General features: G+C 40.0%; 2 protein-coding genes across 5 annotated transcripts; one reads left to right on the top strand and one right to left on the bottom strand.

Annotated features, from left to right (window-relative positions):
• Positions 1–1,161: 1,161 nt before the first annotated feature.
• MRPL50 (mitochondrial ribosomal protein L50) lies at positions 1,162–4,474 on the bottom strand. Its single transcript, XM_004372216.2, has 2 exons — positions 4,352–4,474; positions 1,162–1,770 (listed from the first exon to the last, which is right to left on the bottom strand). The coding sequence occupies exons 1-2, from the start codon at positions 4,441–4,443 to the stop codon at positions 1,383–1,385; spliced, it is 480 nt and encodes a 159-aa protein (XP_004372273.1). The 5' UTR covers positions 4,444–4,474; the 3' UTR covers positions 1,162–1,382.
• Positions 4,475–4,732: 258 nt separating this feature from the next.
• ZNF189 (zinc finger protein 189) lies at positions 4,733–18,826 on the top strand. 4 transcript variants are annotated; one of them, XM_012554359.2, is made up of 3 exons: positions 4,733–5,063; positions 5,813–5,894; positions 16,074–18,826. In XM_012554359.2, the coding sequence occupies exons 1-3, from the start codon at positions 5,031–5,033 to the stop codon at positions 17,792–17,794; spliced, it is 1,836 nt and encodes a 611-aa protein (XP_012409813.1). In that variant the 5' UTR covers positions 4,733–5,030; the 3' UTR covers positions 17,795–18,826. The 4 variants fall into 4 exon arrangements, with proteins under 4 accessions (XP_012409813.1, XP_004372271.1, XP_004372270.1 ...); XM_004372214.3 differs by having other exon boundaries at positions 5,810–5,894; XM_004372213.3 differs by having other exon boundaries at positions 5,768–5,894.
• Positions 18,827–27,654: the final 8,828 nt, after the last annotated feature.

Raw genomic sequence — 27,654 nt, 5'->3', positions numbered from 1 at the left:
CTGAGGATACTTATAGGGCATGACTATACTGTAATTAATTTGTGTAATAAATATGCCAGAACTTACATATGCAATACAGTTTTGCCCTCTTCAGGAGTCACCTTGGGAAAGAGAATAAAAGCATTTTCGTTTAAAACTTTTCTACCACTTTTCTTTCAGAATTATTAGTAGAGCCAAGATCAATTAAGAAATTCCTTCCCCATCTCATTTAAAGTTTGACCAAAAATAATTCCTAATTCAATCACTGTCATTCAGAACTATCTGGTAAATTGCTACCTGAATAATATCCACAAATTAAGTACACTAAAGTACAAAGATCTGCCACCCTCTTGGCTAGTCATATATGTCATTGGTACTAATGCCACTCTTTAAAAGTTACAGAATTGATATAGGGTTTGAAATAAGCATTATCTCCTTTGAAAGGAGGAATACTCATTTCAAAACGTAAGAATCTGATATACCTACTACTAGAAAAAAATAACACACAGCACTTAGTAGTTGGCATATATTCTAATTTTTCCAAAGTTATAATACTTATTTTAAGTATTACCTTGCTCAGGGAAGGGGGAAGATTTTCAATGTGTTCCTCTTCTGAACTGCTCTGTAACCCCAAGTGATTTTCAAATTGGGAAGCAGATTACTAGCAATAACCTCATCAGATTTATATCTACACTGAACAGGGATGTTGTAGAAATCTAGAACCTCTCTGATTCTGCACATCTGATAAAGCCTCGAGTTAGGCAATACATGGCCCAAGTCATCAGCTAGATGTGCCAAGAGACTAAACTTCAGATGATCATTTTCCAGGGAGATGTTCTGCCAATTTGCACCTTTAAAAAAATTTACCACATACTTCAAGAAATCTCTTTAATTCCAAGAGACATGGAATATAGAATGCACAGTATCACTTTCTACTTGTACAGTAAAGCAGACAGTAAAAGAAACACCTTCCTATAATAAGCAACATAGCCTTTTATGTTTCTTTTATAAGTATCTCATCTGTTTCTCACATTTAAGAGTCCTAACAGGATTAAAACATTTTCTTGCAACTACTATAAAGTGTCAAGTCCATATCTGAATTTGTAATGGCCTCCTGTCTTACACCCAAATTAACTGTAGAAAAAGAATTTCATAAATTATTAATGACCTGATTATAATTAAAAAAAAAAAAAAAAAGATTTCAGCAAATGTGAAAAAAAAAAATCCTGTTATTTGCCAATTCATAACACAAGAAAAAAAAAAGATGACGCATTCTTCCATAAAAAAAGCAGGTTTAGAGGAGAGTCTGGTAGTATTTCACATGGTAAAATATCAAAAGGTCTGATAACTCCAACTTGCTTGGGGTGGGGGAGAGATTTCAATGTGTTCCTCCTCTGAATTGCTCAGTAACCCCAACTAATTTTCAAATTGGGAGGCAGATTATTGGCCATAAGTTCATCAAATTTCGATCTATCCTGAACAGGAACATTGTAAAAATCAAGAACATCTCTGACTCTGCACATCTGATGAAGTCTCGAGTTAGGCACTGCATGGCCCAAGTCATCAGCTAGATGTGCCAAGAGACTAAACTTCAGATAACCATCATCCAGGGAGATGTCCTGCCAATTCCTAGGAACAGATGGACCAAAAACTTCTTTGACACAAGATTCCAGACGACTCTGGAGATCATCAGGTGGTATGTATGTTTGGCTTCGTAAGGGTGGACATGCCAGGATAGGTTCTTTCTTCACCTCTTCTACTGTCTCAGCCAACACTGGCTCTTTCTCTTTTCTGGAATCATCAAAAATATATATGTGAATCTTTGGCTCACTGCATTAGTGAAGTTGACAAACACCAGACTCAATCTTGCCCACCAATCAAAATCAACAAATTATCTACACACTTACCACTCTTCTGGACCCTGTGGAGAGTAAGACAAGAGTCCCTGCCCACAGAATGCTTATAGTTTAGGAGTTGACACAGATAGAAAACAGAAGCTAATAACATATTTTATGTGCTGTAAGAACTCTTAAGAATGGATGAAATTTAAAAAAAAAAAAAAAGAATGGACAAAGAAGTTAAATCTTCCTGTTTGGGATTCCCAGTCCTCTAGGCTCTGACCTCAATCTACTTCTCTAACCTCGTCTCCCACTAATCTCCTATATACCCTCTAAACTCTACCCAAACTACATTGTTTCTCAAACACGCTTCCCCTTTCCTGACACCATGTGTTGGCTGAAGCTATGTCCCATCTGAAATGTCTACCTTTCATCTCCATCTGCAGAAATCTTATCCATCCCACAAGTTCTAGGACAAAACTATTCTAAGAAGCCTTCCCTCGTCTCCCCAATCAAATATATCTGTGAGCTCCTCTGATCTCCTGCAGCACTTTGTTTTTATTATTCTCAGAACAGATCACATCCTACCTGAGTTTTAATTTTATCTATATTCCACTTCTCTTACTAGATCAGGGTTTCTCAACCTCAGCACTATTGACATTTTGAACTAAATAATTCTTTGTTGTGGGAGGCTGTCCTATGTACTGTAGGATGCTTAGCAGCATCTGTAGCCTCTATCCAGTAGATGCCAGTGGCACTCCCATCCCCAGTCATGACAACCAAAAATATCTCCAGACATGGCCAAATGTCCCCTGGGGGGATAGAGAGGGGGGAGGCAAAATTGTTCCCAGTTGAGAACTACTGTACCAGATTATAAACTCCTGGACACACAGACTTGTCTCATTAATTTTGGGATCCTCTGAAAACACATTTAGTAACTATTTGAATAACTAGTTTCAAGTATATGGGCCAATGATGGAATCTGCTTGACATAGTCAAAGTAGTCAATAAAAGGTTTATTCATGAACTACCTTGGGATTCCTTTTTCCCATGGAGTTGGCATCTGATTGGATTTGGTCACAGAAGCTGGAAATGAAGCTGCTGCACCTGGCCAAGAATATGGTTTTTAATGCTATTCCTCTCTGCCTACTCAAGGACTTTCTTCTAGCAATTAATCCCTCTGTCTGCATCAATTCTTTATCAATTTCTCCTTCTCTGCTAGAATATTCCCATTGGCTCAAAGTATGCTGTAACATCTTCCATCTTTGAAGAAAAAAATTCTCCCCAGACTCCATGCTCCCCTCCTTTACAATAAAGCTTCTTAAACGAGCTGTCTATACTTAGTCTCTACTTCCTCACCTCTTATTTTCTCAAACCAGTCCAGTCACATCTCATCACACTCAGAATGTAATTCATTCCTTCCATCTCACTCTCTTGTTGTGCTCTAGTTGTCTTAATTTTCCACTTCCTGAAATTCTATTCTACATTCTTTATTTTCTTCTCCACTAGAACAGTCTATGAGGACAAAACTTTGAACTTTGCCTTATTCACTACTGTAGCCCTAACACTTAAAATAGACCCCGGCATATAGTAGATACTCCAAATATTTGCTGAATTAATGAATGAAATAAACTTCAAGATTTGAGAGATAACAAATACTAGTCAATGAAGAGGAGACGCTAATACATGAACTGATGTCAAAGTCCAAGGAAAAAAATCCTTCTGGACAGTTTTTGCCTGAAACCTAAGAGAGGACATACATTGTTCCCTGAGGAGAATGCCCTAAACACTACCTGGGTCAAACAGGTATTAACTTCAAACAATTCCACATGGTGCAGTGGGAAAAGTCGATGGGGAGTTAGTTGACCTGGGTTCTAGCCGCAGCTCTGCAATTAACTTGCTTTGTGACTTTGAGAAAAATACTTCCCTTCTATGGGCCTCAGTTTCCTCATATGTCAGAGTACTTAAGCTCTGAGAAGGAACTCCGTTTCTGCCGCTATAGCCTCCACGCTTAGGGAAATGCTGGTCCAGAGAAGATATTTAATATCTGCTGTGTAAATGAATGGAACAATGAACAAAATGAAAAGACCGCACTTAATTTCTGAATCTTGTTTGTGAATATACCCCGCATAGTTTAGTTTACTGAGCACTTTCACGTTCGTGATCCAAATTGATCATTCCGAGTCATTTAGCGTCTGGCACATAGTCAATACTGTTTGCTTAATACATTACTGAGTGTATTATTTCCGTTATAAGAAAACTGAGGCCGGGAGAAGTAACTGGGTCCCCACCCTCGCGGAAAGCGGTGCTAAAGCTTCTGAACTCAGGCCCCTAACGCACTTTCTTGCTATTAAATTCCATCCTAACAGCATGACACCCCCTTTTGAATTTGTCCTTCATGCTTGATATTATACTTTCATGGTATTAGGTCCCGTCCTAGTAACATGACACCCCCTTCAGAAACCCCTTCATGCTCATCAGTTTCTCTCTTTACTTTCCATGAAAGTGACCCACCATCTAACCTTCGCCTTTACCTGGATGGAAACCAAAACTGCCGGCGAGGCGCCCCTGAGACTATCCACATGAGGCCTCTTCTGGTAATGCCGAACACAGACAAAGCCGCCATTTCCAAGGAAAGCTACGAGCCGGAGCTCAGCCCTCAGCCGGCAGTGACGCTCCAAGACCAGCCAATGGGCTGTAAGCTGAATGGCAGATGTCACTTTTTTCCTGTTAAGGCTCGCTGTCGTCGCCCTCCCTGTGCACGCCGGGAATTGTAGTCCGGTAGTCATTGCCGACAGAGGCTGGACCGCGGCGCTCTCTCGGAGCATGACGGGAGTTGTAGTGGGGCGGGGAGGGGGGTGGGGTGGGCGTCCTGGGAAGATACCGGGTGACGCCTGTGGTTCGGGCGCGGGCGGTCATAGCGCTCCTAGGCTGAAAGGAGGAGGAACTAGCAGTGGGGAGGAGGCTTTGGAGAGGCCTGGAAGGCTGCGCAACCTGGCAGAGGAGGGGTTGGGGGCTGGGGGACGGTCAAGGGAGCGCGTCTGATATGCGCCTGGGGTCGTGACCGCCCGGGGACCGAGGCAGGACCTGGCTGGACCCAGCCAGGAGGCCTCGTCTTCGTCGGGCCTAATCTCCTGGGGTCAGGTAGGCCTCACCAGACGCTCCTTTCCGTGCAGCCGCCGCAGGTTCCTGTCCCGTTTCTCGGGCCGGGAGATGGCCGCCCCGAGCCCCCCGCCCGAGCCAAAGGTAAGTCGCCCCTCCGGGTATCCCCGTTCTCTCACTATTACCTGTGCTAGACCGCGCCACTGGGCCACCCCTACGGCGGTCTTTAGGGCCACCACCTGCAGGGAACTACCCCCTAGGGCTCTGGGGTGCGGTCGCGACCAAACTGCCCATTGACTCCTTTTATTTCTAGAGCGACTTGATAAATCGGCTGGAGAGAATTAGTAATGCCCCTGGCTGGCTCTCACTTGTGAGTTCTCCAGATGAGGCACTCATCTGTGTCTTCTGTCCCTCCCCTGTGTCTTCTGCGCTGGGCACCATGCCTGGACCCAGGGTGGATGCCTAGAGAACCTGGTGGAATAGAACAGGGTCACTAGCTGGTGCGAATAGAGAATTGGAGCGGAGCAATAAGGTGAAAAGCTGGAAGAGGTCTTGGGGCAGCTTACTAGAATTAAAATATTAAGGCATAATTCTGAAACCAGAAAATATTAGGGCATAATTATTAAACCAGCTTTATTCTCAGGACAGGATTCCAGCCAAGTTGCCCTGTAGTCTAAGGTGCCTGTCTGTTACAGCTAGTTCTCAGAGTTGGACCCAACTTGGAACTCTTGAGTTACTATGTTCCTCCTAGCCTACTGGGCCCTGATAAGTGATTGCCTCTGCCACTTCCAGTGGTAGAGTTGTCCTTGAGACAACAGGAACTGACTACGGAAATCATACTATTTCAGGGGTTGCTGACATTTGAGGATGTGGCTGTGTTTTTTACCCAGGAGGAGTGGGATTATCTGGACCCAGCTCAGAGAAGCCTGTATAAAGATGTGATGATGGAGAATTATGGGAACCTGGTGTCACTGGGTAAGAATCTTGTTTCTATGATTAAAATATCTAAAAAGCTACTAGAAACCAGACTCTGAGAACACTTGGACCAGTACCAAAACTGTTTTATTCAAAGTTCTGATCCAAACCTTACAGCCGGTTATTATTTCCATGACTCTTATCCTTAGTGTCCTTGTGGTGACCAAAATACAAGCCTTTCTGGCCTCCTGTCTTCATACTCTCATTCCCATATTGCTCTGTACTTTCCCTCCTGGCTCATCCTCCCACTACTTTCCTCCCACCCCTTTCACTCTGCCTTCTGGAGCCTCTGTTCCTCTTCACATGATGTTCCTTACCCCTCCTGGCCTTAACTGAAACCTGGCACTTTCTCAAGGACACCACTTCTCTGGCACTCCTTCAAGTGGGGGCTGCTTATTCTCCCACACTTCTCCTCCTTCCCCATCCTTTATCGCAAGGCTAGAAGGGAGAAATGTTGTTCTCCCAGCTTTTCAGTGCTCTTCCCAAAGCAATCATTTTCCACCTTTAAGCAAAATTTCTCCTTTGGGGCCTCAGCAGTCTTGCTTTACCTGCTCAATTCCTTTTCACTATATGTCCCTCACACATATACTTTGTCACATGTTTCACAATCTTCTCTGTTCTAACCCACACCATTGTAGATTTCAGCACGTGGATGACCCAGCCAGTACTTGAGTTTTAGTGTGTGTTGACCACATTGACCCCCAAGGACCCTGCTCTCCAGCTTTATTTAGCAGCTCACATCCGTAATTATACCCTCGATTTTGTTATAACAGACAAATCTTAAACCCCAGTATCTATTATCTGACGAATTATTTATGCAATGGATGTTTATTGATATTAACTAAACAAGGGTGACCAGAACAGGCATACTCTCTGCTCTTGTGGAGCTTACTATAACTGATCTTTCTACCTCTCCTACTCCTTTCCTACTAAACTTACTCATTCTTAATGGTGTTTCCTGTCCCTTGACTTCTTGGTTTTTTTCCCCACAGGCTGTCAGTCCCCTCCTGACTGTAACTCCTCATCTAACCCATGGTCCTGTATATAAATAAATCCCTCACCAGCATGCTGTCTTGCTTGACACATTGTCTTTATGCTCTACCCACTCTTCAAACTTCAAATCCTGTATCAGTTATAAAATCTGCCTTTTCTCCTCCTGTACCTGAGTTGCTAAACACAGCAGGAGAAATTCTATAACCAAAGGTCTTGGTCTTATATGCCCCCTATATATGCATGACTTTTTTTCTTCTAGTCTCCACTGGGTCTTTACATCTCAGCAGTCTTTTTGTCCTTGATTTGCTCATCCCCCTGTTCCTTTTAGTGACTATTCCAAAAGCTTAGAGTTTTCCTTGGGTTCATCACTCAGTAGTGGACCTCACCTTCTGTTTCACAGAGAACATAGAGACCACTGAACATGAACTCTCAATTTCTCTGCACTTCATCTGCAAACTTAAAGCTGCTCCCATCTTCTCACTTCACCAAAAACTTAATGAGTCATCCTTTTTTTCCTTATAGTGTCAGTCTCTGCTCCTTCTTGCATGGTAACTTTGCTCTGATGATAGGTATGTTTATGGTTCTTCCAATGGGAGAAGAAAGGTGGAGGGGTGAGGGAGCTCCTTTGAGCCAAGGTCTATCTCTTACTACTCCCTGTAACTTGCTACTCATTCTTCACAGCCAAGTTTTTGTAGCAGTAGGATAATTCATGTTCTGTACTTTGTTATCGCCCATATCTCTAAGCCCCTTTGTCTTCTCACTACCACTCCCTATAAATTGTTCTAACATTGGTCTTTAATGACTTAATTGTCAAATGCTGTAGACTCTTTTTTTAACCTTGTTATTCCACCTGTCTATGGATATTTGAAACTCTTTATTGCTTTCCTCTATTGGCTTACAGTCTCATACTTCCTCTCAGTCTGTACGCTTTCCATGGGGGACCTTAACTATACTCAGGCCATCAGCTACCCGAATCTTTATAAATCCTGAGTCTTTATCTCCAGCTGAGAGATGTAATAAGGAGCCTAACTGCCTAGTATCAAATCCTGCTTCATCCACGCAGTAGCCTTGTAACCATGGGTGAATTACTTAGTCTCTCTGTGCCTCAGTTTCTTGTTTTAAAAATGGAGATAGTAATAACACCTCTTCATGTTATGTGAGCTTTAACTAAGTTAATATATGTAAAGCACCTAGAACACTGACTGGCATGTAATGATGTAAGTGTTGATTACTATCAACACTAGTGTCTTCTCTGTTGAGCTCCAAATTCCTAGTGATCTGCTTTTGAAGATCACATAAGTAACTCATACCTGGCATGTCTGAAATAATCCATTAAGATCTCAAAGGCCTCCTCTTCAGAGTTAAGCATGCCTTTCTCTGTGGTACCTTCTAAACACTTCCATTGTTGAATTTGTTATACTATACTATAATCATTCTTTGTGTGTTATTTCTCTAACCATACTGAGAACAGTAACTGTGTCTTTTCCATTTAATATACCACGCTTAGCACAGAGCCAGGTGTATATTAAATACTGAAATATTCGTGTGACCAAATGAGTATACTTATTTGAAAACTCAATGCTACTTTTTTTTTATTGTTGTGCTTTAAATGAAAGTTTACAATTCAAGCTAGTCTCTGATACAAAAATTTATACATACATTGTTACGCGACCCTAATCGCTCTCCCTATACTGTGACAGCACACTCCTCCTTTCCGACTCTGATTTCCCGTGTCCATTCGACCAGCTCCTAACCTTCTCTGCCTTCTCATCTTACCTCCAGACAGGAGCTACTGATTTAGTCTTGTGTATCTACTTGAGCTAAGGAGCACACTCTTCACGAGTATCATTTTATGTCCCATAGTCCAGTCTAGTCTTTGTCTGAAGAGTTCACCTCAGGAATGATTTTAGTTCTGGGTTGACAGAGTCCAGGGACCAAGCTTTCTGGGGTTCCTCCAGTCTTAGACCATTAAATCTGGCCTTTTTACTAGAATTTGAATTCTGCACCCCACTTTTCTCCTCCATCAGGGACTCCCTGTGGTGTTCCCCGTCACAGTGGTCATTGGTGATAGCTGGGCATTATCTAGTTCTTCTGGTCTCAGGGTGATGTAGTCTCTGGTTTATGTGGCCCCTTCTGTCTCTTGGGCTAATACTTTCTTTGCGTCTTCGGTGTTCTTCATTCTCCTTTACTCCAGGTGGGTTGAGACCACTTGATGCATCTTGGACGGCCGCTTGCTAGCTTTTAAGACCCCAGATGCCACTCACCAAAGTAGGATGCAGAACATTTTCTTAATAAACTTTGTTATGCCAGTTGACCTAGATGTCCCCTGAAAGTGTGGTCCCCAGACCCCCGCCCCTGCTACTCTGTCCCTCAAAGTGTTTGGTTGTGTTCAGAAACTTCTTAGTTTTGGTTTAGTCCAGTTGCGCTGACTTCACCTGTAGTGTGTGCTGTTCTTCTCTTCACCTAAGATAATTCTTGTCTACTATCTAGTTAGTGAATAACCCTCTCCCTCCCTCCCCACCCTCGTAACCATCAAAGTATGTTGAAAACTCAATACTCCTTGACTGGATTATTTCTTTAGCCCCTAAACTAGCCCCTCGCCACCTGTCTCTTTTCTCTTAATACAGTCTCTCTGTTGCCACCAAAGTGATTTTGTATTAGTTAACTGCTTAAAACTTTTGATTGTTCCTGATAGCATACACGATAAAAATCTTAATTTTTTTATCCTGTCATATTACAAACAAAACCTGATTGTAACTCATGGTGATGCCATGTGTTACAGAGTAGAACTGAGCTCCATAGGATTTTCTTGACTGTAATCTTTACAGAAGCAGATCACCAGACCTTTCTCCCGCAGTGCCGTGGTGTGGATTTAAACTGCCAACTTTTCTGTTAGTAGCCAAAAGCAAACTGTTTGCACCATCCAGGGATCTCTTCCTGCCATACTAAACTAAAAACCAAAAACCAAACCCGTTGCTGTCAAGTTGATTCCAGCTCATAGCTACCCTATAGGTCAGAGTAGAACTGCCCCATAGAGTTTCCAAGGAGTAGCTGGTGGATTTGAACTGCCATCCTTTTGGTTAGCAGCTGATCTCTTAACCAGTGTGCCAGGCCCTCCTAAGTATAGCCTGTGCCTCGCTTTCTAGCCTCATCTGTCATTGCCTGCACACCGCTTCAATCTCCGCCCATATTGGCTGCTGATTTTTTTTTTTTTTCTTTGTATGCCATGATGTCTCTGAGTCACTGCCAGCTTTATCCACACATATGGTATCCTGGTTGATACCAAGTGCCCAGCCATGCCTGCTCCAAGTACAACAGCATGTGAGTACCATATGAACAAAAGTGTGGTGGCAAGCACATCTGAGGTCTTGTACTTTCAGGCTCTCTTCTTTAACTGAAATACAGTTTTCCATCATTTATTATTTCTGCCCCCGACAATCCTTTCATCCTCCTCTGTAGACCCCATTTCATCCCCTGGATGAGAGGTCACTATTATTACTCTATAGTTACAATGTAATACTTTTCCTCCACGTCATTGCCTTCCTTTTCATAACCCAGCTCTCTTCTAGCTTTATAATTTTTGGCTTCTCATTCATACTTTCCCATTCTGTGCTACTTTTTTTTTTAAAAAACACTTTAGTAGCTACATTGATGATACAGCTGATGACTTGACTTCTTAGTTCTTTGACTTTTGCAGTTTTAATGACTTCTTTCCAGACTATATGAGCCACATTGGACCTGGACAGAACTGGGAATTGCTGTGCATACAAGACCTTGAACTCATTGTTTCTCTTCTTTGATTATAGTCTCTCTCTTCAGTCATTTGTTCAAATACTTATTCATTCAATAAATAGTTATCAAGCACTGTGTTAGGAATGTAGGTTCTTTTCCATTCTCCCATTCTTTTACCAAGAAAACTTTTCTTTTTATGTTCTTGGATGTTGGGGTTGGCAACTGTGGCGTACAAGTCAAATTTGGCCCACTGCCCATTTTCATAAATAAAGTTTTATTGAAACATGGACATGCCTGTTATTTGTATATTGTCTGTGACTGCTTTTGTACTACAGTGGCAGAATTGAATAGTTGTAATAGAGACCATATAGCTCCCAAAGCCAGAAATACTTATTATCTGACCTTTTACAGAAAAAGTTTACTGACTCCTGCTCTGTCTAAAAGTTCAGCCACTTGCACCTTACCATTTCCTTGCCTTCTCTCTCCTGCCTCAATTACTGTATTATTAAAACTGTTTGGTTAAAGATTATAGAGATCAACTTAAGCTCGCTTAAGCCAAAAAGGAAGGTTATTATAGGGACATAGGGATATCTTATAGGATATATGAGCATGATTATAGCTGGACATCAGGAAAGAACTGAAACCAGAAATTGGATCATTCTCTCAGGAAGTTAGTAATTACTCTTTCTCTCTTTGTGCTTTATTTCTTTCTCCTTGGCAGGCCAGTTTTTCCTTCTTATGTTTATTTACATGCTTCTGTTCCTTTCTCTTCTTAGTTGATAGATTACAATTATAGTCATATTCATACTAAATAGATATTTAGTTTCAATTCCAAATTCCTGGGAGAGACTCACTTTGAGGCAAGCTATGACTGCTGGATGGGAACGTTTGATGCAAGCATGACAGATACCCCAAAAGGTGATTATAGCTACCAACCATAGATGTAATGGGCAGTTATTTCAAGGCTGCTATGTGTGGGATCCTAGATTCACTGTCTTCTTCACCTGCCTATCTTTTTAATCTATTTATTTTTATATGCCAGTGTCATTTGGCTTTATTTACTTCAGAAATGTCAAACAAATAATTTCTTTTATAAGGATCAGCACAAAGCTGGTTCCTATGAGGCAGAGGTTAAAGATGTCCCAAATGTCCAACTTTTCCAAACTGCTGTACCACACCATCATCTCTAACATCAACTACTCCTTCCCCCCTTAATACTCTCCCTACCATCTTTGAGTTCCCTAATTCGCTGCAACATCTCACAGAACTCACGAACCATATAAAGGAAATGGCTCAGGTAGTTGTGGGGGCTGGCAAGTCCCAAATCCGTGGGTCAGGCATGGCTTCTTCTGACCCACATGGCTGCAGAGGCTGACGAACCCAAACCAGCAGGTCATACCACAGGCTGCTGGCTCACAAGGCTGTGGAAGCTGGCATATCAGGTCAGATGATAGGCTGCTGGCCCACGGGGCTGTGGAAGCTGGTGAATCCCAGCATTGGCAGGTTAGATGGCAGGCAGCTGGCTCAATTCCCAAGAACTAGAGGTCAGTTGATCACAGACCAGACACAGGATCCAGATGCAGAGAGAGAGCCCTGCTGGGACACACGCACATATACCTTAGATACAGGCCGCATCCCAGGGAAGGAAGTAACTTGAGTAAGGGTGAGACTTAAGTTATGCCCTTCTGCAAGGCTGTGCCCACAAGACATACCCTCCACCAGTCCTGCCCCATCAACATGTAGAGGTCAGGATCCACAACACATAAAATGGAGGGCAACCATGCAATATTGGGAATCATAGCCTAGCCAAGTTGATACATAACCCCGACCACCACAGGTTCCATATACCTTATTTCCATAGTTCTACTCAGTCAATGTGTGTGAGTCCCAAAGACCATGGCTAGAAGGGCCGTGTTAAATAATTCATTACACCACAAATGTATTATGTTTTTATGTCTGGTAAAATAAGCCCTTCTTTAATACTGTTTTTTCATGATACACTAAACTAGTTTTCTCTGTTTTTCCAGTTGAAATTTAGATTTATTAGGGGTGGGAGGCTGATTGGTTCATAGGATTTTGATTAAGATGCAGTTAGGGTCATAGATTAGGAAGACTTGAGATCCTTAAAATACTGAATTTCCTAGGTTTTATTTTTTTTGTTACTACTGTGAAGAGTATATTTTTCTAATAATATTTACCCATTGCCGTCGAGTCGATTCTGACTCATAGTGACCCTATAGGACAGAGTAGAACTGCCCCACAGGGCTCCCAAGGCTGTAATCTACAGATGCAGACTGCCACATCTTTCTCTCTTGGAGTGGCTGGTAGGTTCAAACCACTAACCTTTTGGTTAGCAGATGAGTGCTTAACCACTGCACCACCAGGACTCCTTTTTATAATATTTGGTAACTGGTTATTCTTGTATAAAAACCAGTTTTTATTGTATATAGTAATCTTGTTTTTAGTCACCTAACTGTACTGTCTTGTTTCTATTATATTTTCATTTGCTTCTTTTAAGACTTTTTGGTAGATAATCATATCATCTGCAAATAATAATTTTGTCTTAGTCCTTTGAATAAAACCCCAGAACAATATGCGAAGAAGGGACCTCCCTTCTCACAAGAAATTTACAATCCAGTTGAAGAGACAAACACATAAACAGTTAAAAATACAGTATAATAATAGCTACAGTAGGGTCACTATAAGTTGGAATCAACTCGATGTCAGTGAGTATAGAGTTATGGACATGGGCCAACAATAAAAATAGAACACCTAAATCTGTCTAATAGGCTCAGTGAAGGCTGTGTAGAGGATCTATTGCTTTGAACTGAATCTTAAAGAGAAACCAAGAGTTTGCCAGGTGAACAATGTTGAGAGACATTTAGTGAATGTGATATGCAAAGAAATGGCATAAAAGATTACAACCCAAGCAATTTACTAATCAAAAATATGATTGGGGGTGGGATGGTGAGTCAAAGCTAAGAGACTGTGTTATGAAGAGCTTTATGTATCATAGTAAAGAACATTGACTTGACCTTAGGCAATGGGCAGCTGGTGGTAACATGAATAGAATTCTGTTTTATGAAGCTCTTTTTGGAATCAGTGAGGCACATGATGTAGTGTGGGGGCAGCCTAAAGACCAGAGCCAAAGATTATTAGATTGCTGTTATAATAATCCAGGTAAAACATGATTATGAGGGTATAAAGGAGAGGTTAGATGCCAGAGTATAAAATCAGTGGTTTTGGTGATTGATTACAGTGAGAAAAAGGAAGAAATCTAGGATGGTTTCCTGCTTTGGGACTTTAGGGTAACGGATGGTGGCATCCCTTAAGAGAAGAAGATGATTAAAGGTAGGGAGAGACATGACAACAGATGATAATGATCATGTTAATTGTGAGCCTTCTAAGGTACTTAAGTGGAGAGGTCCAGTGAGTATGTATATAGAGCAAGGTAAATGTGGGTAACACTAATATTAAACAATTGACAAAAGAAGAGAAATAAAAGAGGAAAACTGAGAGAAGAAAAAGCTAGAGAAATAGGGAGAGAACTAGAAGAATTTAATAGCATGGAAACCAAAGACAGTGTCAAGAAATGAGGGATGGTCAACAGTATCAAATGTTGCTGAGTAAAATAAGGACTGAAAAATGCCCAGTTGTATTTGTTATTTGAAAGTCATTGGTGCTTTAATGAGAAGTTTCACTAGATGCTGGAAACAAACCAGATTTCACAGTAAGTTGTAGAATAAATTGGATGGGAAGAGAACATGGGAGACATGGCTAAGAAATGGACAGCTACAGTGTTAAGATTATTTTTCAAAGCTTGGCTTTCGTCAGGAGAATTTCAGATTCAAATCATGTTTTTTTCCCAAAAAGAGATAAAGTTGAGCCTGTTCGTATGTTGGTAGGAAGATGTCGATGGAGAGTGTAAATTGAAGAAAGAGGAAAGAATGGTGATAATTGAACAATTGTCCAGAGGTGAGAGGGATCAAGGAGAGGTGGATGAATTAGCCTTGGATAGGAATGGGCTATATCTTAATGTACCATTGCAGAAAATTTTACAGGTAGAAGGCAGAAAGTTGAAGGAGTTCTCTGATTTTTGTTATGTGAAAGAAAACATAGTCCACTGAAAGTGAATTTGAGAGGGGGCACTATAAGTAGCCTAAGGAGAAATTAAATTTCTAGTAGTTTCTTAGGGGAATAAGAGAAGACATTTTCTGGAATACACTAACAATGACTGGTTTGAAGTTATTGAAAAGAAAACTCAAAGATGACTCCACAGTTAGAAGACTAGAAAATTGAGAGAATAGAGAACATCTGAAAAAGGAACTTGTTAGGGTCAAATATAAATTTGGTAGTGATTGAATCTCCTAGTGGAGTTATCCAGCAGGCAGCAAGAGATGGAAAATCAGAAAAGAAGTCAGAAGCAGACATATGCCACTCTCTTACCTCATAGAGCATTATTTTATCTTTCCTTCAACACATGCAAGATTTTCATTTTTCAGATGTCGTACAGACTCCCAGTTAGAACAAGATAGTGAGCTTTATATCTTCAGAGGAGTGAGAATCAGTTGTACTTGAAGAAAAAGCTATGATTTGTGGTCATGATCTACCACAGCCTGCTCTTTCAATTTTTTCCATTAACTTTGACCGTGTGCCTTTATACTCACTTTTATTTTGTCTCTATGGTATAGACTCCATATCACTTCAGCTATTTTTTTTAAGCCGTTTTGTTTCTTTCCATAGGAGCTGCTTTTTACTTAATATTTTTTTTGTCATATTCTTTACCCATTTGTGCTCACCATCCATTCAAATCAAAGGGAGCTTCATGTCTTGTATTTGAATCCTGGCTTATTATACCTGTAATGCTTTTGTTGTACAGTCAATAAATTCTTGTTAATAAATGAACTGTCACTTCCCCTGGTTCTTTGTCTTTTACCCCTTCTCAGCATCCTTTTATGTGTTCTTTTCTGTTATTTGGCCTACTTACATTCCAGTAATGCTTCCTCATCCTAAATTTTTCTGAACCTATTGTTTTCTTTCTAAGTTATTCTTTCATCCTTGATAGACTGGTTCATCCCACCACTATTTGTTTTATTTTGTTTACTTATCTTATCTTGCATAATACACTAATTTGTCAGCCTTTCTTCCCAACTCTGCTTGCTCCTATTGTCTCATTCTTTGCCTCCTGAATTCTCTTTTATATGCCTTCTCCAAGAAAACCATTTCATTGAGTCATATAACTAATAATAATACTTATATAGTTTATACTTGTTGCCAGGTACTGTTCTAAACATGTATATGAACTAATTTAATCCTCACAACAATACTGTGAGATGTTAAAGTACATTTTATAGATATAGTAGATTGATTTATCTTGAGTACCTATTTTTCACAATTTCTCCTTGCTAGCAAAGAGCTTGGCTGATGTTTGCATTTTCCTATTTATTATTCTAGATGTTTTGAACAAAGATAAGGATGAGGAACCAACTGTGAAACAGGAAATTGAGGAAATTGAAGAAGAAGTGGAACCACAGAGTGTAATTGTTACAAGAATCAAAAGTGAAATTGATCAGGATCCCATGGGTAGGGAAACCTTTGAACTTGTTGGTAGGTTAGATAAACAGAGAGGTATCTTCTTATGGGAAATACCAAGGGAATCTTTGACCCAGGAACAAAGAATGTTTAGAGGAAACACTAATATAATCCGTAAGAGACCAAGCACAGAAGAAAAGTGTCATAAATGTGAAGAGTGTGGAAAGGGTTTTGTCCGCAAAGCCCATTTCATTCAACATCAAAGAGTCCATACTGGTGAGAAACCTTTTCAATGCAATGAATGTGGGAAAAGCTTTAGTCGCAATTCATTTGTTATTGAACATCAGAGAGTTCACACTGGGGAAAGGCCCTATGAGTGTAATTACTGTGGAAAAACATTTAGTGTGAGCTCAACCCTTATTAGACATCAGAGAATCCACACTGGAGAAAGGCCCTATCAGTGTAACCAGTGTAAACAGAGCTTCAGCCAGAGAAGGAGCCTTGTTAAACATCAAAGGATTCACACAGGTGAGAAACCCCATAAGTGTACTGACTGTGGAAAAGCCTTCAGTTGGAAGTCACACCTTATTGAACATCAGAGAACTCACACTGGTGAGAAACCCTATCACTGTACCAAATGTAAGAAAAGCTTTAGTCGAAATTCATTGCTTGTTGAACATCAGAGAATTCACACTGGGGAAAGACCTCATAAATGTGGTGAATGTGGGAAAGCCTTTAGATTAAGTACGTACCTTATACAACACCAGAAAATTCACACTGGTGAGAAGCCTTTTCTTTGTATTGAATGTGGAAAAAGCTTCAGTCGGAGTTCATTCCTTATTGAACATCAGAGGATCCACACGGGTGAAAGACCTTATCAGTGTAAAGAGTGTGGGAAAAGCTTCAGTCAGCTTTGCAACCTTACTCGTCATCAGAGAATTCACACAGGAGACAAACCCCATAAATGTGAGGAATGTGGAAAAGCCTTTAGTAGAAGCTCAGGCCTTATTCAGCATCAGAGAATTCACACCAGAGAGAAGACTTATCCATACAATGAAACTAAGGAAAGTTTTGATCCAAATTGCAGCCTTGTTATACAGCAGGAGGTCTACCCTAAGGAGAAATCTTATAAATGTGAAGAATGTGGGAAGACTTTTAGTGTTAGTGCTCATCTTGTACAACATCAAAGAATCCACACTGGTGAAAAGCCCTACCTATGTACTGTATGTGGAAAAAGCTTCAGTCGGAGCTCATTTCTTATTGAACATCAGAGAATCCACACTGGTGAGAGACCTTATCTGTGCAGACAGTGTGGCAAAAGCTTCAGTCAACTTTGTAATCTTATTCGACATCAGGGTGTGCACACAGGGAATAAACCCCATAAATGTGATGAATGTGGGAAGGCCTTTAGCCGGAACTCAGGCCTTATTCAGCATCAAAGAATACACACAGGAGAGAAACCTTATAAGTGTGAGAAGTGTGATAAAAGTTTCAGTCAACAGCGCAGCCTTGTCAACCATCAGAAGATCCATGCAGAGGTGAAGATCCAAGAAACCCATGAATGTGATGCTTGTGGTGAAGCCTTCAATTGCCGCATTTCTCTTATTCAGCATCAAAAATTGCATACTATGTGGATGCAGTAAATGTAAAGAAATGTTAAAGTTCAATTTGATTTGAGACTAGTTACCCAAGTGCAGTTTCACTGTGACTCGAGTCAAAGTTAATGATAAAGCAAATTCTCCTTGGCCGTAGGCGATGGTGTCTAAAGATTCTGTAAGCAGTGGACAAATGCCTGTGGGCAGTTGCAGACTTCCATTACTCTTCGTTTTGATTGTCGTAGAGAAAGATAGTAATGAATCTAAGCATCTTTCTTTAACAGATCTTTCAGCAGAGAGGTTAAACCCACATTCAGGACACTCAGTTGTAGTTAAGAAAGGGAATGGGACAAAGTTGAATTGGAACAAGGGAGCTGGAACCAGATGGTGTTAGAAAATAGAATAATGTTTGAGAGTCCTCTGCTATTATCTTTGGTGGTTCTTTCAGTTCCATGATACATTTGGCTAAACATGCCAAAGTCCAATGATTAAGCATATGATTGGCTTTCCAAGGAAACAAAGTCTAGATGTTTTATTTGAAACTGGTATCCAAAATTGTGGTGAAGAAAGCCAGTTGTTTAGCATGTGAGTTAAAGGCAGTTCCAATGCCTGGTGGTCCCTATATTTATCAAATGAGTGGACTATTAGCTTTACATGTAAAGATTATGTGAGTAGGAAACCTAGCAAAGATGATACCAAGGAACCTTGGGGAGTGCCTTTTTTCCCAAGATGACCCGAAAAGGTGGAGGAAGACACTGTTCTTTTGTATCTTCCATATGTGAAGGATACTTGTAGTTCTATACACATAATCTTATTTCTCCACAACTGAGAGCATGTAAAACTGTACAGATTCTGATTACCAAGGATTGGAAATAAAAAGGCCTGGAGTCTATGCTAGGAACTTGAGTTTGTTTTTTGTTTTTTTTTGTATTGCTTTGATTTTTATGGCAACTAGATTTTGCATGCAGTTTTAAAATCCTTATTTCTGGTTCTAGGGCTTCTCTTAGTTAAAGGTTATTATAAACTGATTAATTCATTACTGTTTTAATCATTAAAACCTGTTTTGTTTTGTTTGCTTTGTGTGAGAGTTCTTTGTTACTTTAGTGAAAAATCTATCCTACTGTTAAAGGAAATTGCTCTCACTTATTCTGCCTATTCTAACTTTGGAGTAGTTCACTTAAGGCTAAGTCCAGGCTCTCTGAGTATAGAATTCTAAATCATCAAAGAACTCTAATTCTAACTTCCTAGTAGTTTGAGCAGCTGACCTGCCTTTCTCCTATAGCCCCAGACTATAATCACCTCCAAAATTTGGCTCCCCACCTCTGACTATATATGGTGTATGTGCATGTGTGTATACATAACACTGGAGGTTATGGTACATAATATAGAAATATGCCTCTCTTTGTACACTCCTTTATATTCATATTATGGTACTCATGGTTACTATACATTTACCATTTGAAAACAGTTTGTAACCTAGTGAAAAATACAAACATAACTAAAACTGCACCTGATTCCTCAATAAAATCCTCCTGCCCTGAATCTCCCCAGTTTTACTAATTGTTCTGTACTATTGGTTCCCATGCCAGGGTCTTAGACCTGTTTAAAATATGATGAAAAACCTAATGTAAAGTGTATGTGTATGTTTTCACTGTATCTACACTAAAACATAGCTTTTGGCTGCAATTACTGTTTCATGTTATGGTTATCTTGCTTAGCAGAATTTCTGGCTGTTGACATTGTAATTTGAGGCCATAATTGTACAAGATTTTCCTGTTAGAACTACATAACATCATTGGATGTGAATTCAGAGTAACAATCAAAATTCCAGTAACACTGAACAGTTCTTGATTATATGTACAATTCACTGCTTATAAAAAGCATAGCCAAAATGACTTATTAAGCAAGTTATCATGGGTTCACTTCTGTTTCCCAAGAAAATGATAAAAATATGCAGAGGACTCTACAGAGGGAAATGAGGTACCTGGAAGAGGAAAGTTAAATCTTCCAAGAGGAGGTGATGTTTAAGATGAGATTAAGAGTACCAAGGAACATGAATAATGTGCCAAGACCAGGAGTTCTGAGAGAAACTGGTAACTACAGAGCGAACTGTTGCGTGGTGACTGATGAATGTGGCACTAGGTAGGCTGCCCTTAAGAAAGGGCGGATCAAGAGTTGTCATGCTAAGGAGTTGGGACTTTATTTCTCTGCCTAAAATTCTATGGTAAATGTTTTCCTTGTACTGAGATATGCTATACGTGTGTGAGTGAAAAGGGCACTTTTTTTTTTTTTATTGTACTTCAGGTGAAAGCTTACAGAACAAATAGTTTCTCATGAAACAGTAGTACACATATCGTTTTATGACATTGGTTAACAACCCCACAACATGTCAACCCTCTCCCTTCTCGACCTTTTTTTTTTTGGTGAAAATATATATAGCCAAAGATACACCATTTCAAAAATTTCTACATGCACAGTTCAGTGACATCAACTACACTCTTCCAATGTGCTGCTATTCTCGCTTTAGATGAAGGCTTACAGTAGAAAATAGTTTCTTATTTAACAGTACACCTGTTGCCCTATGACAATGGTTAGCAACCTCATAACACATCCACTATTCTTACTCAACCTTGGGTTACCTATCACCAGCTTCCTTGTCCCCTTCTACCTTCTGACCCTTGTCCCTGGACTGCTGTACCTCATTAGTCCCATTTGGTTTTATGGGGCTGTCCGCTCCCTGGCTGAACTGTGAACCTCAGAGATGACTTCGCCACTGAGCTAAAAGGGTGTCTGGGGGCCATACTCTCGGGGTTTCTCCAGTCTCAAAAGGGCACATATTTTAACTGCACATGCAGCTCGATGAGTTCACAACTAAACATGTAACCAGCACCCAGATCAAATACCATTACTAGTAACCCCAGATAATTCCCTTGTGCCCCCTTCCAGACACTATACACATAGCGCACCCTGTAGTGCCCCCATTTTAACTCAAGCAGTGTTGAGATGAATGGGAGGGAAAAGATTTGAGACCATGGTTCTTGGCCTTTCTTAGTTCTGTGGATCTTATCCTCAGAAAAGTGCACATACAAAATATTGTTTCAAAGGCTTATGGTTTCCATGCTAAGAACCTCAGGAGGCTGAGTAGGCTCTTACAGTTGAGAGGTTATGATGCCTTCAACTAAGGTTGTGGGAATGAGAACGGGGTGGGTTTGAGAAATATAAACAGTAAGACTTGGGTGCTAAATTGGATGAGGGAAGTGAAGAAGAGTAAAGATTCAAGGTGGGTTTGAGTGGTTGGTGCTGTTATTCACTGAGAAGGGAAATAGTACACCTTGCGTGGAATGAACAGATTACTAAAGTTGTTATGAGCATGTAACATTTGGTCTATCTATGCGAGTAGAGATGTCCAGAGGTAATTGGATGTATGGGTATGATGCTCAGGGGAGAGACCTGGGCTAGACAGTGATTTAGGGTTCCACCAGTGTTTAAACATGGAAATGGATTAAGATATTTAAGAATAAAGCAAGAAAAGTTCAGAGATGGAATCCTAGAGACCACTCTTGTTTAATCTTGCACAAGATGAAAAGGAGCCTGCAAAGTAGACTGAGAAACAGCCAGAGGTATGGAAAGTCCAATACGTACTGATAACTTCTGTGGGAAAGTGACCTGGAACAGACTGCAGGGAAGTCAAGGAAGGGTTGAAGAACATCCTTTGCATTTGATAAGGGAATTTAAGTAGTGCTCAGAGAATGTAGATCAGCAGTTCCCAACTACTGTCAATTCATGACAAAATTTTATTGTTCTACATTCAAATGTAAAATGACAATATAGTATTCTTGTAAAAACAAAGCTAAATTTATTAAAGACCTTTATTCTGAAATTATGCTCTTTAAAAAAACTCATTTTATAAAATAATAGTGATATTAGGAGATTGTTAAATATTTTAGCAAAAAAAAAAAAAAATGTTGGCAGCCCTTTATTGGGCATTCTTTTTACCCACTTAATTATACTGGTCTGTAAACATTAAGGAGTAAAAGATTGTAGATAGAGATTAAAGAAAAATTTGAGTATTTTTCAGTTCTGAAAAGAAAGCCATTTGAGGGAACAGTTGAAAGTAAAAGAGAGCAGGGAAAAAATTGAATAGGTTATTGGAGAAGACAAAATGAACGTTGGCAGTAATGGAGGTATTATTTGGGGAATACTTCCTCCAATTTGGGAGAAAAGAATAGAGGACAGATTTAGTAGCTAATCAAGGGGGAAAGGAAGAAAACATTTGCTTAAGTTGACCCATTTTCAAAAATTAAGCAAACTTATTTTTTGAGTCAGGGAAGGAGGAAGAGATGTGGAAAAATAAGAATAGAGTTAGGCCCTTGTCAAAAGTAAAGGTTTGGAGTAGCAGTTGTGGAAAATCGGAGAGGGAACCAAACAGAAACTTGGGGAGGGCTTGTGGGGTTTTGTTTAGGGCCCAGCTGAAGTAAAAGACTATGCACTTTCATTGGAACTACTCAAATTCCTTCAGAGAATTAACATATGGAACAGTTTTGAAAGAAAATTAGCATTAAAGTAGATGAAACAAATTATTAGTAGATAACATTTTAAAACAAGCAGGTGAAGAGTCTTGTGGCCAAGCGATTAGAAATTCCTGGAATACTCCATTTCTCTAATTTTAATGAGTGAGGCATTTTGCTTTTGTCTATCTTCCTAAAGTAGGATGTCAGCAAAACTGAGAGCATACACAGCATTCCCAGTTGAGCACGGTATTTGCTTGCAGATACATTTCAACTCTTAATATCTAGTTCAAATGTCCCAATCTTTTTTTTTTTTAAGTTACTGTTCCCCATCAGTGTTTGATACCTTTGATATTCCTCTTTCTCCTTCAAAAGTGTTTTATGGCTTTGAGTGAGTGGTGGGGTGGCTTAATATGTTTCTTTTTAATTAAGGCCATCTCTGTAATTATGATGCATGGACAAACAGAAGAAAGAAAGGCATATTTCCTGCACAAGTGGTACTAGTTCAATTAATATGTATTTTTTAAAAACCTTCCAGTGCTATGTTAATTCTACGTGGATTAGTTGCAAAGTTACATCAAGCAGCTCTTTGCCTTCAAGGAGACTTTGGGGACTCAATAATAAGTCATATGTATTACATAAAGACTAGGACCTTTCACCAAACACTGAGGTTATATTGACTATGCATTTTGCACAAATAAAACCTGGTGCATACCTCTGCCTGTGCTGTTCCCTGTCCAGGAGCCGTGCTCTCGAGAACAGGTTTGTCATGTCCAATGGCTAAGGAAAACCTCCATATCACATGACAGTCATTGCATTCCTGAAACCAAGTGCACACTGACTTCTTTGGCTTATAAACTCCCCTCGGGTGAAACCAGGACAGGACAAGGAAAAGTTAGAAGTAGCTGCAGAAAGATGCCTTGCCCTCGGATATCTTAAGAGGGCCAGGTAGATTTCTTTGACACGTGAAACCTCGGGCTGCAATCTAGCCCTGGTTGTTCTGAACTGAATTAGTGCTATGTTTAGAAGATGCCCTATTTTTCACTGTACCACAGTACTCAAAGGGCTGAATCTGCGCATGTATGTCTCTTCCTGAGAAGAATTTTGAGATTTCCTTCGTCCCAGTATTTGCCTCTTGGGTTAAAATGAAACACAAAGACTTTATTAGGGTGGCAAATGGCTATGCTACATAAGGAGAGTTTTTGTTGTCTCCCCCAGTCTAAAGATGTCATTCATGTCCACTCACCCCACCAACAGAAGGCTAGGCCATATGTGGGATTGCTACTACAGACCCTTAGCTGGCTCCCAGTTTTCTCCTGATTCTCTACATTCCAAAAATTAAGTTTTAACAATACTCTTATGTCATTGCTTGCTCAAAGATTATCCAGTTTCCTGTTTCTCATCACTTCAAGGCAAGACTTTCCATAACACTCCCTCCTCCTCGCTTGCCATTCCACTTGGCTTCACTATTCTAGTCTAATTTCCCATAATTCTCTCTCAGAACATACAATCTGTACTCTAGCCAGAGCACAATTTATGTTCATTCCCACTCATATGCCTTCACTATTCTTCAAGAGCCAGGTGACAGGGAAAAAAAATACATAACTAATATTTAATCACGACATGTTATCTGACACTGTGCATAAAATATTACAAACTCTCATAACAACTCTGTTTTGCAGATGAAGAAAATGAGGCTCAGAGAGACTATTTCCCAAGATCGTATAACTGCCAGCAGCCTATTCCACCTCCTTTCTAAAGCATTCCTTCCCTTTTGATCTCAGCACCTAACCTATGCCATTGTAATTTAGCACATTATTATGTACCATTTTGTTTGTTTCCTAGTTGTATCCTTGTCTTCCTTATTTCAGTGGTAAGCATACAAGGTCCAAGTAGCATCTTACAGTGTCAAGCGTACAATAGGCATTGAATAAATACTTGGCTGATTTTTTTTATATATGTTCATGTATATCGATGCTCGGTCTTTAGTAGCTTTGGACACATTATTCAACAGATTCTAAACCGTCTGACTCTAGAACCTGTGCTTTTAGCCACCATGAGTATTGCCTCCCAAGAGGACTTTGGAAATCACACTAGCCTAAGTCTTACTTACTGATTATGTGAACTTAGACAACTTAGCACAGTAGACCTGTTTTCTCATCTGTTGCTGTAAGTGAAATGGAGTCTTTCAACCCAAGACAGCTAAATCAGACTTGAAGTCCCATTCCTGCTTTACCTAAAGCCAGCTCCAAGATTTCTGCAAGTTTCTAGATGTTTATATTCTCACTGTCACCTCTGGTTTCTGCTTCTGCTAAATTAATTCACATTACAAATTGTGATGAATGGTCTCAGTACCTTATGTGTGCTTGTTTTGTAAAGCATGGTATAGACTCATGTGAAACTCAGCTCTCCTAACAAGAAAACAAATACCTTTAGATTGCTTGATATTTCTCCCCATTCTTAAAAGTCCTAGGTCACCTCCCCACAGTTAAATATTGCCCTCGCTTCTCCCTGCCTCTTCTCCTTTCTCATTTCTTCCTCTCTCTCCTTGTTTCTCTGTTCTTCCCTCCATCCTCTTCTCCTCCCTCTTCAGAGCAAAAATAAATTCCTGTTTTTATTCCTCCCAGCATTTAGTAATTTCTTTTGTGGCCTTGGCTCTTGATAATTATGCTTTCAAGGTATTATCTTCTCTCAGTGACTTATCGAAGTGTTTCCTTACACAAAGGCAGTTTCCTTTCTAAGAGTTCCCTTCCTTTTTGCTATCCTGTGTTGTCCAATCCAAATGCCACCTCCTCCCTTTCTGCACCCAGCCGTACTGATTAGACTGTCCTCCCCACTTCCCATCTCCCAGTCAATGGCATTTACGCTTCTTGTTTAGCTACTTAAACTTAACTGTTTGGTATGCAGGATCCATGGCTACCGTGCTAAAGCTAAAACTTATTTTGATTACTTTCCATGCCTAGTTCCTGGTTTTGTTGTTACTAGGTGTTCAATAACTACTAGAATAAGGTTGACAAAGTACTTAAAGCCAGGATGCCTGTAATATATTCACTCATTGACCACACAGTTAATAGAAATTAAGGTCTGTAGCCTCAAAACTTACTTGTCTTCAAATTACCCTGAGTAAAGGAAGTTACTGGGGTTGAGATTTCAAAGGCAACTGCAGTCCTTTAGTCCAGAAAATGTATGAGATGATAGCCAGAGACAATGTGTTTTGTAAATCCTCACCCCCAGTGAAAGGTAGTTCAGCCTGGACCAAGGAATATAAATAAGTTAGCCTTGATTATAAACTCATGCTCAACTGATAAATGAGAATCTGAGAGATTCTTTACAGTATAGGTTCAGGGATTCTGAGTAAGCTCTAGATGAAGATTTTCTGGCAGAAGAGCTCTGTCATACAAAGTGTGACCAGCTTCTAGGGCAACTTGGCACATGGTAGGAATTCAAACCACTAATCAAACCAAACCCGTTGTCATCAAGTTGATTCTAACTCATAGGGACCCTGTAGGACAGCACAGAACTGCCCTATAGGATTTCCAAGGAGCGGCTGGTGGATTCAAACTGCTGACCTTCTTAGTTAGCAGCCAAGCTCTTAACCACTGCGCCACCAAGGCTCCGGTAGGAATTCAAGTCCTTACTAACTGAATAAATGAATGCAATAAGAAATGTAGAAGACCAGCAATACCTGTGCAGAGGTATTGAACACTGCCTGGAGTGCTACCTTTACCTTCCTGCCTGGCCATGCACCCATTATATGAGAAAGAGACCTGGATTCTAATTTCTCAGCTCTACACTAAATGTGTGACCCTCAGCAACTAAGTTAACTTCTCCAAGCTTGTTTTTATTATCAGCTAAATGAAAGCCCTGGGCTAAATGATCTCCAAAGTAGGTTAGAATTTCTTCTATGCGTATAGTTGTTCTTAGAAAAGTAATACAAGAACGTGGAAATAAACATTCAAATAGTGTCGAGAGCACATAATAAGTAAAAGTCCCTTTCCTTGTGCCCCACTTACATGCCCTTCTTCTCAGAAGAAGCCTCTTTGGACTAATTCTGTTTTGTTCCTATAAGTAATATGCTTATGCCTCTATTTTAAAATGTATCTGCTTTAAGTGGTACCATTTGCAACTGCACTATTCAAGACAGGAATTTAGTTTATTACTACGATGTGATGGATCGCTTTTGTGTTTGCTTTCTCGCCATGGTCTTCTAACTCTCACCCAAGTGATTTGGCAGGACTGTGCAAATAAGGTTTATAGAACCCTAACAAAGGGATTGGTTAGTTTTGCCATCCCTTGAGGCTTAAAGCCCAGAGGTGGGAAAGGGAGGATCTCACCAGCACCAAGGCGGAAGAGCCAAGAGCACAGCATGTCCTTTGGACCTGGGATCCCCGCCCTGAGAATCAGGAGACAGAGAGAGTCTCATAGGAATCAGCCTTGGGCTATTGATCATGATTCTCCTTCCCCCTGGTGAAGTTAGAGGAGGTCAGATGCCTCCCCGACGCCATTTTTACGATTACTTTCGCCTATATTTTAATTAAAGATATGTATATTTTAATGATTTATATTCATTTCCTTTATTGCTTTAATAGATTTAAACACTATTTATTAATTCATCAATTTTAAGTAATATTTCTGACTCCCCACTAAGTGAATTAGTACCTCCTTTGCTTTCCTCCACTCCTTCTCCCCCTTGTATTTCCCAGCTACCGTCAGTTAAATCATTTTATATTTTCCAAGGTCATAACGTTGAAATTCTCTTTTGTAACTCTGCTTGCTTTTAATGTTTTTTCATAGGTTAATTCTGAAAATCGAAAGTCAATTAAGTATAATTATGTGAATATTATGTGCTGCAAAACTAGATAGTGTGATTGGATGTGTAGAGGAAGTTGTAGTAGTCCTGCATCACCACACCTGGGACACTTGGAGAGGAATGTTCCAAGCATTAAAGTCACACTGCTCTTTTTTTATTACACTCCATATGTTGCTCAAAATCATGCTACATTTTAACTTGTTTCATATTATGAATGGCTTTACTTTTTAAATATTCCAAAACTTGAAACATATGTTGGTAGATCTCAAACTTGGCTGAACATTGGAATCACCAAAAAGCTTTAAGTAATCCTAATACTTAAAACAGATTCCATGTCTAGAGTCTTTGATTTAATTGGGCTGGGGTGTGGCCTGAGCATATGGGTTTTAAAAATGTTGCCAGGTGATTCCAATGAGTAGTCAAAGTTAAGGACCTTAACCATTAATGTCAGTCATATCTAGGGCAGTCAAAAGTAATGAATATACTGAGCCTTTTGAAAAGAAGAGCAGAAAACTAAAACCTGATACCAACTGAAGGTTTATAGAATATTTTCTCCTTTAGTTACAGCTGTCTCCATCACCTACTAAGAT

Source organism: Trichechus manatus, unplaced genomic scaffold (genome assembly GCF_000243295.1).
Source record: "Trichechus manatus latirostris isolate Lorelei unplaced genomic scaffold, TriManLat1.0 scaffold00016, whole genome shotgun sequence".
NCBI lineage: Eukaryota > Metazoa > Chordata > Mammalia > Sirenia > Trichechidae > Trichechus > Trichechus manatus.
The sequence above is the reverse complement of the archived record's forward strand: the minus strand, read 5'-3'. Positions and strand labels throughout refer to the sequence as shown.